This window comes from Carcharhinus amblyrhynchos, chromosome 6 (genome assembly GCF_965287045.1).
Source record: "Carcharhinus amblyrhynchos chromosome 6, sCarAmb.v2.hapA, whole genome shotgun sequence".
NCBI classification, from domain to species: Eukaryota; Metazoa; Chordata; class Chondrichthyes; order Carcharhiniformes; family Carcharhinidae; genus Carcharhinus; species Carcharhinus amblyrhynchos.
This window is the reverse complement of record NC_137329.1, coordinates 106435873-106454849: the sequence shown is the minus strand read 5'-3', so window position 1 is coordinate 106454849 and position 18977 is coordinate 106435873. Positions and strand designations below refer to the sequence as shown.

General features: G+C 41.5%; 1 protein-coding gene across 3 annotated transcripts in view; it reads right to left on the bottom strand.

The window, feature by feature from the left end:
• grip1 (glutamate receptor interacting protein 1) overlaps positions 1-18977 on the bottom strand; it is a 259690-nt gene that overhangs the window by 16873 nt on the left and 223840 nt on the right. For all 3 annotated transcript variants that reach the window (XM_080191139.1, XM_080191140.1, XM_080191141.1), the window contains 5 exons: positions 18677-18746; positions 16026-16171; positions 9631-9775; positions 7065-7204; positions 5814-5999 (listed from right to left, as the gene is read on the bottom strand). In XM_080191139.1, the coding sequence (XP_080047265.1) occupies positions 5814-5999; positions 7065-7204; positions 9631-9775; positions 16026-16171; positions 18677-18746 (687 nt within the window). The remainder of the gene's footprint in view (positions 1-5813; positions 6000-7064; positions 7205-9630; positions 9776-16025; positions 16172-18676; positions 18747-18977) is intronic.

Here is an 18977-nt window from a genome sequence, read left to right as displayed (position 1 = left end):
ATTGCAATAATGCCACAACCCCACCCCGATTCCCAACTCTACAAACCCTTGCTGATTGGTCCACATCATTGTGGCTCAGTTGTATGGTCATGTGATGTCACTGATGCTGGAAACTTCTCTAATAACAGCCAGTGATGTCGCAGAGGCAGCGGTGGTAGGGATTTGCACTGTAGTGGGATGTTTAAACGGCTGATTTCCCAAGCTTCTGGAGGTGTGGGAGTGGGAGTGGGAGTATTAGTGGGAGCATTAGTATTAGTACTCTAGGAATGTTGGGAACTTCAGATGAAAGACAGCTGATCCGGATACCCTCCTGGATACATTTCATAGGAGAACAGTGTAAACAATCAGGAACAAGAGTCCAGATTGATTCTTCCTTTCTCTATTCTTGAAACACAGTTTCAAGTTTGTTTATTAGTGTCGCAAGTAATGAAGTTACTGTGAGGGCACATTTAGCAGCTACTTATGCTACACTCGTTGAGATTTGCTAATGCATACTAGTGCAGGGGCTTTCCTTGACTAACTTGCTAACACACAGCAGTAAATACCTCCAATAAGCTCTAGCTAAACCTGGCTGTAAACCTGTTGCTAACGGTATATTTTATTAGGCTTCAAAAGTAAATGGTATATTTTGTTTTTACATACACATTGAGAAGTTGAGATGAAGGAATTTTCTGCACTGTAAAATTATCTGCGACAATTAATGCCACGTTGCTTTGGGAGTAGTGGTAATTCTGTTCATGTCTTTTACACAATGCCTCTCTTGGTAACTCTGATTACACTGGGAAGCTAAATTCCCAGTTTAATATCATAGGTTTGGAACCAAATTAGCATTTGTTGAGTGACTAGCAAATCTCTCTATCCATTTCTGTGGTGATATATATTAGACATCTCAGGTAATTTCATCTCTTTTCAATCACTAGTGTAAGTACCACAAATACACTGAAGGGGCTGGGTGCTGAATAGCCCATTGCCAATTACCAGGCACATCACAGACTAATCAGTGTACGTTGCTGGCAAGGGTCAAGTACAAAATAGATGTGCATTTGAATCCCTTTTGATAAGCAAAACATACTTTGATTTAAAGTGCTAATTTGAGCATCTGGTGTCAAAATATCTTACACTGAATGGATGCTTGTCACATTGTTTTTATATCTTTACATTTTTCCCTTGGAGAATAGCATGCACAAGTGGAATGATTCACAAGCTAATTAATAGTCTGTTAGAGAGCGACATTAACACTTTCTATAGCCGCACCATCTTTAAAATGTCTGATGGGATTGCTTTAAGGCAGGGGTCCCCAGAGCAAATAATGTGGGATGGGTCAACAGACACAAATGTCCTAGGGAAAAGTCAACCTATTATTAAGAGGCAGAGCTTGCCAGGAATGTCTGAAGCAGGGTTTGAACCCTCAATCTGCTGACTCAGGAACAAATGAATCAACAGATTGAGGGTTCAGACCCTGACTGATATTCTACCTCAAAGTTATCTTTGGTTATCCTCGTATCACTCAATTTTCAAAATGTCACTGATATGTGACTTGAATATACTCAATACGTAAACATCTACAACTCTATGGAGCAGAGAATTCCACAAAATTCATAATCCATTGAGTGATGAAATTTCTCCTCATCTCAGTCCAAGTTGGTCAACCCCTTATTCTGAGGCCGTGACCTCCATTCCTAGACTTCCCAGCCAGGGGAAGCATCCTCACTCCATTTACTCCATCAAGCCCTTGAAGAATTTCATATGTTACAACCCTCATTCTTTTAAATTCTGGGGATTCTAGGCATAACCTACTTGATGGATCTCTACAGGACAATCCCCTCATCGCAGGAATCATTCTAGTAAACCTTTCTCATACCCTCCTAGGCATGTACAGCCTTCGGTGGGTAATAACACCAAAACTGAACACCGTACTGAAGGTGTGCTCTCAGCAAGACAATAATTGTAGTACGAATTCTTTACTCGGATATTTCAATTGTTTGTAATAAAGGCTAACTTATCACTTGCTTTCCTACTTACTTGATGTACCTACATCTTAACTTCATGATTTGTGCACAAGAACACATGGGTCCCTTTGTACTTCTGAACATCAACAATTAATCATCAACAGATTGCATGTATTACACTAGGTTTCCTCATCCAAGTCACTGGTATGAATTGCAAATCGCCTCTAATAAAATTGAGTACAAAATAATATTTTTGTGAATATTTGCGATTCTGGAGTGGATAGCAAGACAGATGAAGTATTGCCAGGATATCATGTTCCAGGAAGCATCTGAGACCATCATCTGACAACACAAATGCTATCACAGATCTGATTTGTCTTGGGATTTCAATATAAAACAGTTTGGTTTGGAGTGAAGCCCAAATAACTCTGGTGTCCTAACAGTTGTGTGTGGGGCAATGTGAAAATAATCATTAACCCTTTTTGACATGGGTCGTGGAATGTCCGAGAAAGGATTGATTATTGTATGTGCCGGGTTTAGGGATGGGAAAGGCAATATCTAAATTCAGTGCCGGCACAGAATCCACAATTAAAAATACCTGGAATTAAGGATTTATGAAACCATTGTTGGTTATCGGAAAAACCCATCTGGTTCACTAATGTCCTTTAGGGAAGGAAACCTGCCGTTCTTATCCATTCTAGCCTACATGTGACTCCAGATCCACAGGAACGTGTTTGATACTCAATTGTCCTCAGGCAACTGGGCAACTAGGCAATAAATGTTAGTTAGCCAGCACTGCCCATGCCCCTCAAATAAATAAAGACATAATTTAGAATTGGTCTGAAGATTGCACAATCTGATCAGACTGCAATAGTACTTTTCTACTGTAGTTTACATTGTTTCTACATTTTAAAAATAAATATACAAGTAGATATGCATATTTTCATTATTTTATCCTATGACATTGTACAACCTACCCTAATATATAGTAAAAAAATGGGGTGGCACAGTGGTTAGCACTGCTGCCTCACAGTGCCAGGGACCCAGGTTCGATTCCTGTTTGGGTCACTGTCTGTGTGGAGTCTGCATGTTCTCCCCATGTCTGCGTGGGTTTCCTCTGGGTGCTCCGGTTTTCTCCCATAGTCCAAAAGACGTACTGGTTAGGGGCATTGGCCGTGCTAAATTCTCCATCAGTATACCTGAAGAAGTGCCTGAGTGTGAATTTTCACAGTAACTTCATTGCAGTGTTAATGTAAGCCTACTTGTGACACTAATAAAAATAAATAAATAAATGTTCTAACAAATCAGACTACAATGTTGACGTTATGGTAAAACTTTGAGAATTGAATGAGTATTCCAGTATTTAGAAGATTAAAAAAATGCACAAAATTGAAAGTTACATCATAATTGTTTTGTGGGCAGGCAAGAGAAGAACAGAAAATGGCACTGAGGTTCAACGATAAATTGCACCATCATACTAGCAAGGATGGCAATGAAATAAGGCCTTTTAAAAAACTACAAAGACCACAAGTTATGAAAAAAGCTGTTATAAATTGGCTGAAAAGACATGGAACACATTACTAGACAGTGAATGGGATGTCTTGTAAGCAGGGAAGCTATAATTGGGACAGTTGACCTTTCGAATGGTCAATGTTGCTATGGTTGGATAGAGTTTTGTGAGGCATAAATGCCATCCGTCAACAAGTAAAAGGAAGGAGTACAAAAAGGAAAAGCAGGGAAAATATGAAAGGGAAATGTAAAAACAAAAGCAAGTGCAAAAACAAACTTCCAAGAAGCGTTAATTTGAGAAAACACAAATTGTGAGAATTCATTATTCAAACTTCATTGTAGCGGTAAAAGGTACAAACACAACTACCTTCAACTTCCAGTCCTTTATGCTTGACATACCAATCCTTTCACTATTTACTTGGGCCTTAAACAGAAAAGTTAAGCAAATATAGCACACTGCCCTCAACGAGACTTCAATCTCAAGTGAGAGATTATTTGATGTCATTGTACAACTTGAGGGACATTTCTGCTGTAAAATGGGACACTTCACTTTTTACTTAAACACCCCCATGCCTGTTGTGGGAAGAATCAAAGTTAAAGACAAACCCCCTTGACATTTTGCCTCAAAAAACTGTTTCAACTCTATCCTCAAAAGACCATTTCTGACTGTGCAGATGAGATTTTCTCCCAGTCCCATTTCCCAGCGTATGCATCCAAACATCTGCAAATTATTCACAATTTGTACTGAGACCACACAAATGCATCATAGAGAAAATAGTTCCATTCCAAATGGATGGGCTTATTTTAAATTTACTTTCAGAGTTGGAAGGACAATATATTAACCCATTTTAAAGCCACTGTTTTTAATTGGTTATTGATCAGAATCTGAGTCAATAAAAGGGCAGCCCTAAATCTGAGCAAGTTTCAAACTTTGTGCGATTGTTTTGCATTGGTGCATAGCTTGATTTTTGTGGTGTCCATGCAAGATAGGATACAACTAAAACTTGTGTTCAATAACGCAGTATGGTGACACAGTGATTAGCATTGCTCCCTCACGGTGCCAGGGACCCAAGTTCGATTCCCAGCTTGGGTCACGGTCTGTGTGGGGTTTGCACGTTCTCTGTGTCTGCGTGGGTTTCCTCCGGGTGCTCCGGTTTCCTCTCATGATCCAAAAATGTATGGGTTAGGTGGATTGGCCATGCTAAATTGCCCCTTAATGTCAGGGAGACTATCTAGAGTAAACGTATGGGGAAAAGGGCCTGGATGGGATTGTTGTTCAGTGCCGACTCAACGGGCTGAATGGCCTCCACCTGTACTGTAGCATTCTATATTCTATAAATCTATTAATGAAGGAAACAAATTCAAAAAAGGAAGCATTTTTTCTGAATAGAAGTGAGAGATATTTGATGGTCAAGATATAGGAACGCCTGCTCGTGCTCCTCAACAGCATTTTGATCTTTTGCCATTGTCACATTTACATTTTGACCCTAAACAATACGGTAAATAAACATTAAATCCGCTTTTACATATATGCTGACAATAGCCAGCACCATCACTCTAGCTTCCATGACTATCATGTGCTTTCAGATTGTCCAACATCAATCTGTGGAATTCCCTGCCCAGTGAAGCAGCTGAGGTTAGATTTTTGACCAGTAAAGGAATTAACTTATGGTGAGCAGGTGGTAAGTGGAGCTGAGTCCATGCACAGATCAGCCATGATCTTATTGAATAGCGGAACAGGCTCAAGAGGCCAGATGGCCTACTCCTGCTCCTAGTTCGTACTAACATCAAGCCATGGATAATAACCAATTCAACCCTGGCATAACTAAAACCACCCTATTCATCTCCAGCCAATATCCTTGTCCTGGCTCCTTCCATCCCACCTGCTCACACGAGGTGAACTAAGCAGTCTGCGATCTCAGCATTTTTCTGATCTAATATCTTATTCAGTAACAAGATCATCTACTTCACCCTTACCCTTATCCCAGCTCTCCTGACACTAGAATCCTGCAGAATGCTCTCACTGTCAGTCTCAAAATGAGGTGCACAAAAAGATTTGCTGGTAAATTAAGCTTCTCCCTATAAGTTATTTGTAATTAAGCATTGTGATTCTCAACCCCCCACACTAACCAGCAGATAGGTCATCTCCTGAGCAAGGCAAAACATTGGAAAGGATGATTCTGTCAGCATGAAACTGCTGTATCAAATTTGCAACTCAATCAGGCCAAGACCCTTCACAAGGCCTCTCTACTTAGTGTGTCAAAGACACTTACGGATGGGCAATTAATGCTGGCTTTGCCCGGGATGTCAACATTCAATGAACAAATAAAATTATAGGTTCAATTCATCTGTTACCTTGACTTCCATAACCTGTGTCAATGCCTGACCCATCCCAGGACTCCACTGCGCTATCCACACTGGGAACGGTCGCCGAGAACATCTCACAAAACTTGACTGGCTTTTGCACAGTGGGAATCTCATCTTCCGCGTCACTCAATTCACTCAGCTGGCCAGAGACAGATGACTTTTTAGGACTGGACACTAAAAAAAAACAAAGGCCACCAAACATTTTAGAGGAAAATCAAAGAGTATATTTTTTAAAAATCAACACTGAATTCAGTATCTTGTCAAAACAATTATATCTGATGTTGTGTTTCTTAATCTCAAGGATTTAGGTTTAAACCCATGATAAAATGAAGCCCCCCTCTCCCCTTTACTTGGAATTACAATTAAATACCAAACTCTCCCCTCGTTTGTGAATATCTGGGAGTTTCATACAAGACAGGCCCCAGATCTGCAGAAGATACTAATTATAGAATCCCTATAGTACAGGAGGAGGCCATTTGGCCCATTGAGTTTGCACTGACTGTCTGACAGGGAATGTTACCCTGGTCCATGCCTATCCCCATAACCTCATGCATTTACCCCACTAATCCCCTTAATCTACACATCTTTGGACACTAAGGGGCAATTTATCATGGCCAATCCACCTCACTTGTGCATCTTTAGGCCATGGGAGGAAATCGGAGCATTTGGAGGAAACCCATGCAGACATGGAGTGAATGTGCAAACTCCCCACAGTCAGGTTGGAATCGAACCCAGGTATGTGGTGCTGTGAAGCAGTAGTGCTAAACACTATGCCACCCATAATAATTGACATAAATCAGTTAATATGGTAGCATTACATATTTTCATGTAACATAAGAACATAAGAAATAGGAGCAGGAGTAGGCCACCTAGCCCTTCGAGCCTGCCCCGCCATTCAATAAGATCATGGCTGATCTGTCGCTGCTCCGTTCCACTTTCCCGCCCTCTCCCCATAACCCTTAATCCCCTCTCTTATCAAAAACCCATCAACCTGCGTCTTAAAAATATTTAGCGAGGCAGCCTCCACCACTTCAACGGGCAGAGAATTCCAGAGATTCACCACCCTTTGAGTGAAGAAGTTCCTCCTCAACTCCGTTCTAAACCGCCCCCCTTTATCTTGAGGCTGTGCCCCCGTCATTGATAAAAGTAATATATTTCCATGTTCTCTGAACTAAAATAGTTGTTTCAGTATCAAATAATTCAAGAAGCAAAGTTGAATGCAGCAAGTTAAATGCTTACTATCGAGTTGTTTTTTAATCTTTAGTGTGACCGTTTCTCCTGCCATCTGCAAGAGATGAATGGCCTCACTTAACGGTTTACCCTTGAGGCTGCTGCTGTTTATGGCCAAGATTCTGTCTCCAATATGGATGGCCCCAGTCCTGCAACACAAGACAAAAGGCTTAAGGTTTAAGTTTTCTAAAAAAAAGTACAGTGTTACTGGAACAGATGGCACGAACAATGTTTTGAGCTTAGTATAATTTTATGTTCTAGCCTTATGCATTTGAGTCTGATTTATCACAGCTTTATTGAGCATAAAATTAACAATGCCAGAATGACAATCAAATTTGGTGACAAGAAATAACTTCCACATGAATTACATTCCTGATAATAAATGTAAATCATTATTTCAAATGAGGGGATTCTTGGAAGGGTGAGGGAATCCCATGGGTCTTTAATAAACTCTGTTTCTCTCTTGATGGATGCTGGCAGACCTTCTGAGCTTTTCTAGCATCCTCTTTTGGTTTTGATTTGATTAATTATTGTCACACATATTTGAAAAGTATTGTTTCTTGCATGCTATACAGACTTTTACAGATGCACCATACAAAGCATTCTTTCTGGTTGTATCACAGCTTGGTATGGCTCCTGCTCTGCCCAAGACTGCAAGGAACTACAAAAGATCGTGAATGTAGTCCAATCCATCACGTAAACCAGCCTCCCATCCATTGACTCAGTCTACACTTCCTGCTGCCTCAGCAAAGCAGCCAGCATAATCAAGGACCCCATGGACCCTGGACATTCTCTCTTCCACCTCTTCCTTTGGGAAAAAGATACAAAAGTCTGAGGTCATGTACCAACCGACTCAAGAACAGCTTCTTCCCGGCTGCCATCAGACTTTTGAATGGACTTATCTTGCATTAAGTTGATCTTTCTCTACACCATAGCTACGACTGTAACACTACATTCTGCACTGTCTCATCTCCTTCTCTATGAACAGTATGCTTTGTCTGTATATCGCGCAAAAAAATACTTTTCACTGTATGTTAATACATGTGACAATAATAAACCAAATCAAATCAAAGCATACCATTTCATAGAGTGCATAGGGGAAAAGGAAAGAGAGGGTGCAGAATATAATGTTACAATCATAGCTAGGGTGTAGAGAAAGATCAACTTAATAAAATCAGAAAATACTGGAAAATCTCAGCAGGTCTGATAGCACCTGTGGAGACAGAATAGAGTCAACGTTTGGAGTGTAGATGACCCTTTGTCAGAACTGACACAGTTCTGATGAAGGGTCATCCAGGCTTGAAACATTGGCTCTACTCTGTCCCGATGTGGAGATGCTGGCATTGGACTAGGGTAAACGCAGTAAGAGGTCTCACAAGACCAGGTTAAAGTCCAACAGGTTTATTTGTAGCAAATGTCACTAGCTTTCAGAACTGGCTGTTCCTTTGTCAGGTGGGAGGGACTTCTGAACTCCCACCCACCTGACGAAGGAACAGCCAGCTCCGAAAGCTAGTGGCGTTTGCTACAAACAAACCTGTTGGACTTTAACCTGATGTTGTGAGACTTCTTACTGTGTCTACTCTCTCCCCACAGATGCTGTCAGACTGGCTGAGATTTTCTAGCATTTTCTCTTTTTGTTTCAGATTCCAGCATCCGCAGTGTTTTGCTTTTAACAAAACCAAGCATGTAAATAATTTTCTCAGCACATTAGAAATGCTCATCACTTCCTCAGAATATTTTAGCTTGAGTTATTTTCAGACCATGCAAAAAGTTAACAAATCGTTCATCTATTATTAATTAAGCTAGTTTCTCCAACCTGTTAAACTATTTAAAAAAAAAAGTATTTTCTGCAATATCAAGGTGTTATGTCGGGGGACACAACATTCACGTATTTGTACACTACGTATCTGGATGAGTCATGCTGCACATATGGTAGAAGCCAAGCTTATCTATAGATTTTAAATTTCCAAGTGAGTCATGGGTTATACAGGGTTGCAAGCTACTCCCAAATTAGTGGAGGTCTTTAAACAGATAAGTTGGTAAGTTATAGAGCTCTAGCTATGTAACTTCATGTGCTACTGTTCAGCTCAGACTTGCTTTGTGACTCCTTCCAAAGTCAATCAGTAATTAACAGCTTAATGGTAAGGGCAGCCAGAGCTGACATTCCCTCACCTTCTCCTCTACCTCTTGGCAAGTGGCCAACTTTGAACCAAGGCTCCTCAGACTTGGCTGAGGAAATGGATTGGGGGAGTTGTGCATTATTTGGGACAAGAACCCATGGAAACATAGAAAATAGAGGCAGGAGTAGGCCATTTGGCCCTTCAAGCTTGCTCCATCAACATTTTGATCACCAAATATAATATCCTGACGTCCACATCACACACAGATCCACTGATCCCTTTAGCCCCATGAGCTAATATCTAATTTCTCCTTGAAATCACACAATGTTTTGGCCTCAACTACTTTCTGCGATAGTGAATTCCATAGATTCACCACCCTCTGGGTGAAGAAATTTCTCCTCACCTCAGTCTTAAAAGGTTTACGCCTTATCCTCAGACTTGATTTTGCACCTTACCTTTCAGCCAAACCTCCTTTTGTTAGGCTTGAGATGACAATTGGATCAAAGGGCTCTTCAGTGCCGGATATAGTGATTCCTAATGGACCACCGTAACGTTTTAATTCCACAGTGTAAATGATTGCGCCAGAGCTCTCTTGTTCATCTAGAATTTGAATAAGAAGGTGTCAGAGCTTTTGCACAAAGATAGCAACTCAACTGTTGAAAGGAAGGAATTTACCAGGTTGCAAACCAAACCAGGAATACGAGGACATGAAGAATCTCATTGACAATATTAATCTAACTGGCATGGGCTAAATTCCTTCACTTAATCTGAAAACTCTTTTGCATTACTAATAAAAAATGGCCTAGCACTGACACTCGTGTTTCTTAACGTAGTTAATGTCATCTTACATAAAGCCCAACTGGGAACCAAATAATTGTTTGCTTCCTCTGAGATTTAGAAAAGTGTTCAATATCTCTCCATCCTTCTTAAATCCATCAAAATAAAATTGGTTTATGAAGTAAGTGAATGAAAAGTAACCAGACACCAGGCTGCCAATACACTAAAAACCCCGGCCGGTAGCATTTATAATGGTAAAATTCACGAACATCACCTTAGCTCATTATAATATATATTCCTGGCCCACACTGAAGGATTAATCATATTCTTCAATTATTTCTACATTATTGAATAACATACCTCTAAAATGAGTGTGACACTTAATTATGCAGCATTGACAACAAATTATAGGTTTCTTTTTCAAAGACACTTTGATGAATGAATAAACGTCAAAGTGTATTTGTGTGTCTACTCGATGAATATGACTCAGAAGGGATCTGCTGTGGTGCTCTTCTGCAGAATTCAAATGTCAAAAAAAAACACAGCAAATCTTCCAGATTACATTCTGCTAAATGAGATTTACAATTATGTTCTAACTATTGTTTTTGATCAACTTGGTTAATGCAGGGAACTTCTTCAGGCGACTTGAGTAATTTTGTTTCATTGTGTGTGGCGAGGAGACATATTTAGCAAGAGCGGACTAAAATTTCTTCAAAAGGAAATGAATTTAAATTTTATAAAGTCTCTCATAATAAAGAAATTGAGGTACAGCAAGTCTATCTTCTTATGCGGTTGATCCCACCTTTTTACCACATGTGCCCATTCGCCTCACTCTCCAGAGAAAGACCTAACTGAAGGGATTATCCACCTTGAAGGCCCTTCTGGTTTACCTTCTGGGCGTTAGGGGGTCTGATCCACGTCTTTGCTTACTGTTGTGGGCAGCACATGGCACAGTGGTTAGCCCTCCTGCTGTACAGCACCAGGGACCTGGGTTCAATTCCAGCCTCGGGTGACTGTCTGTGTGGAGTTTGCACGTTCTCCCCATGTCTGCGTGGGTTTTCTCTAGCTTTCTCCCACATTCCAAAGATGCGCAGGTTAGGTGGATTGACTATGCTAAAATTACACCTTAATATCAGGGCAATTAATTAGCAGGGCAAATATGTGCAGTTACAGGATAAGGGCCTGGGTGGAATTGTAGCTGGTGTAAGCTCAATGGGCCGACGGCCTCCTTCTGTACTCTCGGGATTCCATGCTAGTTTTCTTTCTTTTAATTTATATTCCCAAGTATTCCCAATGTTCACCACAGTGAACAATTTGCCTGAGTTAATGTTAAGCAAAATTCCCACACGATTCCCATCATTTCTGAAGATGCTCATTTGATCAGTTGTAAGTTTCAGAGGAAGATGACCATTCCAATTTCCTCAACATTTGGAGAGCCACTTTTTCGCCCATTTCAGTGTAGGTTTGATTTATTTAATTTAATTTCACATGTTATTTTTTTCCATAAGAACATAAGAAATAGGAGCAGGAGTAGGCCAACTAGCTCTTCGAGCCTGCCCCGCCATTCAATAAGATCATGGCTGATCTGTCTTGGCTCAGTTCCACATTCCCGCCCTCTCCCCATAACCCTTAATCCCCTCTCTTATCAAAAACCCATCAACCCGTGTCTTAAAAATATTTAGCGAGGTAGCCTCCACTACTTCAACGGGCAGAGAATTCCAGAGATTCACCACCCTTTGAGTGAAGAAATTCTTCCTCAACTCCGTTCTAAACCGCCCCCCCCTTTATCTTGAGGCTGTGCCCCCTAGTCCTACTATCCTTTCTGAGCGGGAAGAGTCTCTCCACCTCTATCCTATCCATCCCATTCATCATCTTATACGTCTCAATGAGATCTCCCCTCATTCTTCTAAACTCTAACGAGTACAAGCCTAATTTATTCAGCCTCTCCTCATAGCTCAACCCCCTCAACTCCGGCATCAGCCTAGTAAACCTCCTCTGCACTCCCTCCAAGGCCAAAATATCCTTGCGTAAGTATGGCGCCCAAAACTGCACACAGTACTCCAGCTGCGGCCTCACCAATACCCTATACAGCCGCAGCAAGACCTCCCTACTTTTATATTCAATCCCCCTCGCGATGAAGGCCAGCATCCCATTCGCCTTCCTGACCACCTGCTGCACCTGCAAGCTGGGTTTTTGCGACTCATGCACAAGGACCCCGAGGTCCCTCTGTACCGTCGCCTGCTGCAGTTTTTCTCCACGTAAGTAATAATCCTTCCTACCATTATTCCTACCAAAGTGGACCACCTCGCACTTGCCAACATTAAATTCCATTTGCCATTTCCTGGCCCATTTGCCCAGCCTATCTAGATCCTTCTGTAGACTCTCCCCACCCTCCGCACAATTTGCCTTTCCACCAATTTTGGTGTCATCAGCAAATTTCGACACCCTACACTCGGTTCCCTCCTCCAGATCATCTATATAAATGGTAAATAGCTGAGGCCCCAGCACCGACCCCTGGGGCACTCCACTAGTCACCATCCGCCAATCCGAATAGCACCCATTGACCCCCACTCTCTGTCTCCTATTTGACAACCAGTCCTCTATCCACGCTAATACCCTACCCCCAACTCCATGCCCCCTTACCTTCTGCAATAACCTCTTGTGAGGTACCTTTTTGACTCTTTTTAAGATTGAAAACGCTTTAAACTAGGGCCAGTATCAGGTGCGTGAGGTGAACCTTCGGCCTTAAGGCCTCCACAATTAACTTAAAAAAATTAAATACAGCAAAATGGCACTGACACTGGTTCTCAATCAATCCCACTCTCACAACACTGCTAAATATTGTCAAACTCGCGGGTAGTTGTTATGCACAGCTTGCCCTCACTCAGGTCTCAGATTCCCAACGTCCCACAGCACCATGTTCCCTCAGGGGTCACTCATGAGATTCCCATTTACTCCCTCACCTGCCCCAGGGCTTCCACATCACTACCAAGCAACTTTCTGACTGGTTCACAGAATTGGTAGTTAACCAGTAAGAGGAATGGCAGAGAGCAGAAAAAAAGAGGGGGAAACTGTGATTGGAGGATCAGTGAGCATGTATGGTAAGGGGCGGGGAAAGGGAAAGCAATGATTAAGTTATTTTAAGTTTAATTATTAGTGTCACGTGTAGGCTTACATTAACTCTGCAATGAAGTTACTGTGAAAATCCCCTACTTGCCACACTCCAGAATTTAGCATAGCAAATGCACCTAACCAGCACATATTTCAGACTGTGGCAGGGAAATGAAGTACCAGGAGAAAACCCACACAGACACGGGGAGAATGTATAGACTCAACACAGACAGTGACTCAAGCCGGGAATCGAACTCTGGATTCCAGGTACTGTGAGGCAGCAGTGCTAACCACTCTGCTATCATGTCTCCACAAAAAGCTGCGTGAGCCTGATGTGATTAGGCAACTGATGAGCACACAGAGGAAAAGCAGAGGCTGTGACTGGAGGATCAGTGAGCATCTGTGATGGGTACAGAGTGGGAAAAGGCTAAATGGTCATTGTTGGAAGGGGAGATTTTGCTTGGTGGATGAACATGGGTGGAAAGGAAGGAGAGATTTTGATTGGATCAGCAAGCCCAAAAGAATAAGGGAGATTTTGATTGGTGGATGAACATGGACGGAGGGGAAGGAGAGGTTTTGATTGGATCAGCAAGCCCAAAAGAATATGGGAGATTTTGATTGGTGGATGAACATGGATGGAGGGGAAGGAGAGGTTTTGATTGGATCAGTGAGCAAAAAGGGATAAGGGAGGTTTTGGTTGGTGGATTAGCAAGCATGGAGGAGAAGGGGATGCTGTCATTGGAAGTTTAAAGAGAACGCATGGGGTGATCAAGGTTGGGAAAGAACTGCTTTAGAAACTTCCAGAGTGTCAGGTTCATTTGTGGGCACCTGAGGAAAGTTATTCATATCGTTCTTAAGTTCTATGTAGTTTCAATTCAGTTTTTTACTGCCCATAAACTTTACCACTCTGGGTAACTGGTCCTATTTTTTAAACTGCTCCTCTGCCTTCACAGGTACAGGTCTCTATCCTCAACAATGTTTGAGTAAAGAAGTAAAGTCTAAGCCAAATCTAGCTTCTAAATGCAAAACAAAGGATCACCTTATGTAGCAAAGCTTTCCCGCGCCTCATAACATAGCCGACAAGGGAGCCGATAAGGTAAATTCATCTTTAATCTTTAATTCTATCTCCGTCATCTAAACGCATTACACTAATGTTCATTTAATCTAACATTGTTACTTTTGAAGAAGGATCTGGCTTCCATTTCACATGTTGTCCCAAAGCATTGGATCAATTAACTATAGCAGGCTGCAAGCTTCAGCCCATATCATTCCTGTCACATGCACCGGAGTGTCTAGAGATAGATATGTTAATCATAAAACAAATTTAACCTTGAAGCCTTGGTGAATCAATATAAAAATTAAAAGCAAATGATTGTTAGAGCTACAAGATGAGAGGGAGAAAGTTTAAGGAAGATGTGCAGGGAAAGATTTTCATGCAGAGATTGGTGGGTGCCTGGAACATGCTACCAGAGGAGGTGGTGGAAGCAAGCACAATAGCAACATTTAAGAGGCATCTGAATGGGTGCATGAATAGGAAGGGAATTGAGGGATACGGACTGAATAAAGGCAGAAGGTTTTTTTAAGATCAGTTAGGGCATCATGATAGGCACGAGCTTGAAGGACCGAAAGGCCTGTGCTTTTTTTTGTTCTTCTTTGCATTAAAGGCGGGCTTCTGATTTCAGTTGTTTGTGTTCAAGCTCCTGTCCTTTGACTGGTTGCTGTTTGAAATCTTTGAAACACTTAGGGCATGATTTTTCCTGTTTGCCCACAGTGACATCAACGGAAGCACAATGGAAAAGTAAATGGCGCAGTTGCTATAATAATCCTAAAACTAAAAGCTTTAGCCGTAAAACACACAAATCTTATAAACCTTACACTTGTAAAGGTCGTCGCAAGGGAAGATTTGGTTTATTATTATCACAGGTATTGGTATATAGTGAAAAGTATTGTTTCTTGCGTGCTGTACGAACAAAACATGCTGTTCATAGAGAAGGACAGTGTAGAATGTACTGTTACAGTCATAGCCAGGGCATAGAGAAAGATCAGCTTAATGCGAGGTAGGTTCATTCAAAAGTCAGGAGAACAAAAGAACAACAAACCGTCAACAAATTCAACATGAAAATGGCTTTAGTGACTAAACAGCATCCTTTATAATTAAAATACTCAGCTTCTGCCTTTTACATTAATTCATCCACAGCTTTTGAATCCTCATCATTTACAACTGCTTGAAATCACATACTAATATTTCAATCTAACCCCCTCCATAAATTAATCATTATTAAAATTTGAAACTTAGATTTTCATTCAATATTCATGTGAGAATCAGTTATGTAGATACAGATCAGCAGCATATTATTAACATTTAAAATCATGGAACAAAATACAAGATGCGCTGCAGGAACTCACTAAGGCTCCAAGGACAACACCTTACAAACCCGTGACCGCTACCACCTAGCAGCAGATACATAGGAAACACCATCAACTGGAGGGTCCCCTCCAAGCCACTCACCATCCCGACTTGGGAATATATCATCATTCCTTCACTATTGCTGGGTCAAAGTCCTGTAACTTCATCCCTAACAGCACTGTGGGTGTCCCTACACCACGTGGGCTACGGCACTTCAAGAAAGCAGCTTACCACCACCTTCTCGATGGAATAATGGATGGGCAACAAATGCTGGCCTAGCCAGCGATACCTACCTCTCATGCACAGATAAAACAAAGCATACATGTACAGTGGAATTAATAGGGATGAGTGTTCATCCTCTTTGTTACAACTTTAGCCAAAGCCCTGAAATTGGTGAAAACGACATTCATACTGATTTTCCACAATTCTTGCAGCTCTCCTGATGAACTTTAGCAGTGGACAAATGGGAGGACCCCAATCTTTTTAACCCAATCTTAGGAATGATCCTCCCATTGCAATGGATGCCAAAAAAAGACAGCCGATGGTTCTTTCTACCTGAGTTGTCTTCATCTTTGCGTATCTTTAGTTTCACAAGTTCCTCGCACTGGTGAAGGATCTGAACTGCATCTTCCATGGAGCAGTTGTCCAAACGGATGCTGTCTATGGCGAGTAGCTTATCTCCCAATTCCAACGTTCCGGTTCTGTTTGAAGACACAAAATTTGTAAGAGAATCTTTTAACCATCATTCGAGCTCTTAATCTAATTTCCCATTTAAAGCGGAAATTTGTGGTTTCTACATCTATTGCACATTCTTTAGTTGCTTGCAGCTCCAGTTGATGGAGCGTTAGCCAAACAGCTCTGTATTTTTTGGAGATTGTCAAGTAATTCTAGTTTATATGGAGATATGTATCTACAACTAAGACTAGAAAGTCTTTTAATGACCTGGATTTCAGACCAGGGAGAGATCGGCCACGAATGGTGGAGAAGGCTCGAAGGGCTGAATCTGCCTACTTCTGCTCCTAATTCCTACGTTCCTATGATGAAAACAGGTTTGATGACCTAACAGATAAATGCACTGCTGAGTGTACCACCAAGACACACAGGTTAGAGAGACTCACAGTCCGCTCCCAGTCCATACTAAGGTAGCTGATCTGTGCAGGGGCAGCGTGCAAAGTCCTATAAGTAGAGAGGTGAAACATCAGCTAAGAATCCAAGTCCTATTGCTAATCAGTGACTTCTGCTTAAAAATGCCCGTGTGGGCATTAGATGGGACCAGGATTGTCAAATCATCTGATAATACTTGCTGTCAAATCTCGCACAGAAAAAGGCAGCTCCAAAACTGCTATGGTTCATAGAACTATATCTGATCAAAAATCAATGAACAAGAGGATTAGCAGAAGATGACAGAAATTATTTTTAAAAATAGCACATTAATTTGAGGCACTGGGTGCCAAATATTGGAACATGAACCAATGACATGTGGGTTTGCATCTATTGTAGTCCCCCCACTGATTTCGAACATGCATTTGTGGCTAACATAGGAATTAAGAGCAGAAGTTGGTAAATTCAGCCCTTCAAGCCTGCTCCGCCATTCAATCAGATCACAGTCAATCTCTCCCTGGTCTCAAATCCACCTCCCTATTTGTTCCCCTTATCCTTTTTAATATTAGAAAAATGTCTATCTCTTTCTTGAAACCATTCAACGATTCAGGCACCACCGCGCTATGGAGCTGCAAATTCCACAAATTCACCCCCCTTTGGTGAGAAGTTGTTCCTCCTCATCTGTGTTAAATCTACCGCTGTGGCAAGTTGCTACAGTGCATTCTTGTGGATAACACACACTGCTGCTGTGGAGGGAGTGAATGTTTAAGGTTTTGGATGGGATGCCAATCAAGCTAATTCTATTTGCTGGAAGGTACTGAACTTCTTAAAGTTGCTGCAGATGCACTCACCCAGGAAGTGGAGAACATTCCAACACACACTCCTGCCCTGCAGATGGAGGAGAGGTTTTGTGGGATTAGGAGGTGACTTATTCACTGGACAATACAGGGCTTCGGACCTGTTCTCGTAACAATACTGTTTAGATGGATGATACATATAATTGTCAGGTTGTTGGTGACCCCCCCAGGGTGATTATGATGGGGGCATCAATACTGAGGTTGAGGGGAGTTAGAGTGAGAGGATGATGGGAAGACATTGATGAATACTGATATTAGTAAAGGATCAATATTAGATGCAATGTAAAGAAATAAAATTAATTGATTTGTGTTTTTCATGGATGAGATGGCAGGATATTACTTACAAATTGCCAGTAAAATACTTGCATCCTATATAACAAATATGGAATTAAACTAAGTCACCACTGTTCCTGAAAGGGGGTTCCTTATGAAGGTTGATTTTTTATCTGAAGAGTCTAGAATGATATATCGCTAAGGTCAAATGACAAAATGGAAAGACAAGTCATTGCGACTTGTTGGATGTGCAAGGGACAGAGGACGGAAGCTTGTAGGAAGAACTGACAGATGATAAAGGGCTCATAATATATTACATTATTGAAACCAAGGTAACTTTCAGATATTATCACGCGGTGAGGAAACTAAATGGGTGGCCTGCTGGCACAGTGATTAGCACCACTGCCTCTCAGCGCCAGGGACCCAGGTTCGATTCTCAGCTTGGGACACTGTCTGTGTAGAGTTTGCACTTTCTCCCCGTGTCGGCGTGGGTTTCCTTCGGGTGTTCTGGTTTCCTCCCACAGTCTGAAGACTGGTTAGGTGGATTGGCCATGCAAAATTGCCTCTTAGTGTCAGGGGGATTAGCTAGGCTAAATGCATGGGGATAGGGGTTTGGGTGGGATTGTGGTCGCTGCAGAATTCATGGGCCAAATGGCCTCCTTCAGCACTATATGATTCTAAAACCCCTTTAGTTGTAATGTGATTTGTTGTTCCTACGTTTGATTAAAATACAAGCCACTCCTCCACATTTGAGCTTTGGTAAAAACTGTTTAAGTTTAAGTTTGTTTATTAGTGTCACAAGTAGGCTTAAATTAACACTGCAATGAAGTTACTGTGAAAATCCCCTGGGACTTGACACGTGTAGTACATATATATGTCTTATTTTGCAGTGAACTGCACATGGGTCTTCTACAAATATGTAACTGAATGTATATGACGACCAGTTTTTAAAACTTGCAAAACAAAAAAGCTCACCTGTGTGCGACACTTCCTTTTTTAATATCGGAAATAATGAGTGGGTCTCCTGGCTTTCTGCTGGCAGGTGCTGTGGTGAGAGAAATTAGTTTCCATATTATAAAACAGCTGTCAAAAAGAAAAACAAATCCATTTTTTTCTGCACATCGTTAGCCACCATTTACTTTTAAAAAGGGACAAAGTAGAAAGGGTTGAGAGCTTCATGTTTGTAGGTGTCCAGATGACCAACAACCTGTTCTGGTCTCCCCTATGCCAACACTAGAGTTAAGAAAGCCCAACAACGTCTCTACTTTCTCAGAAG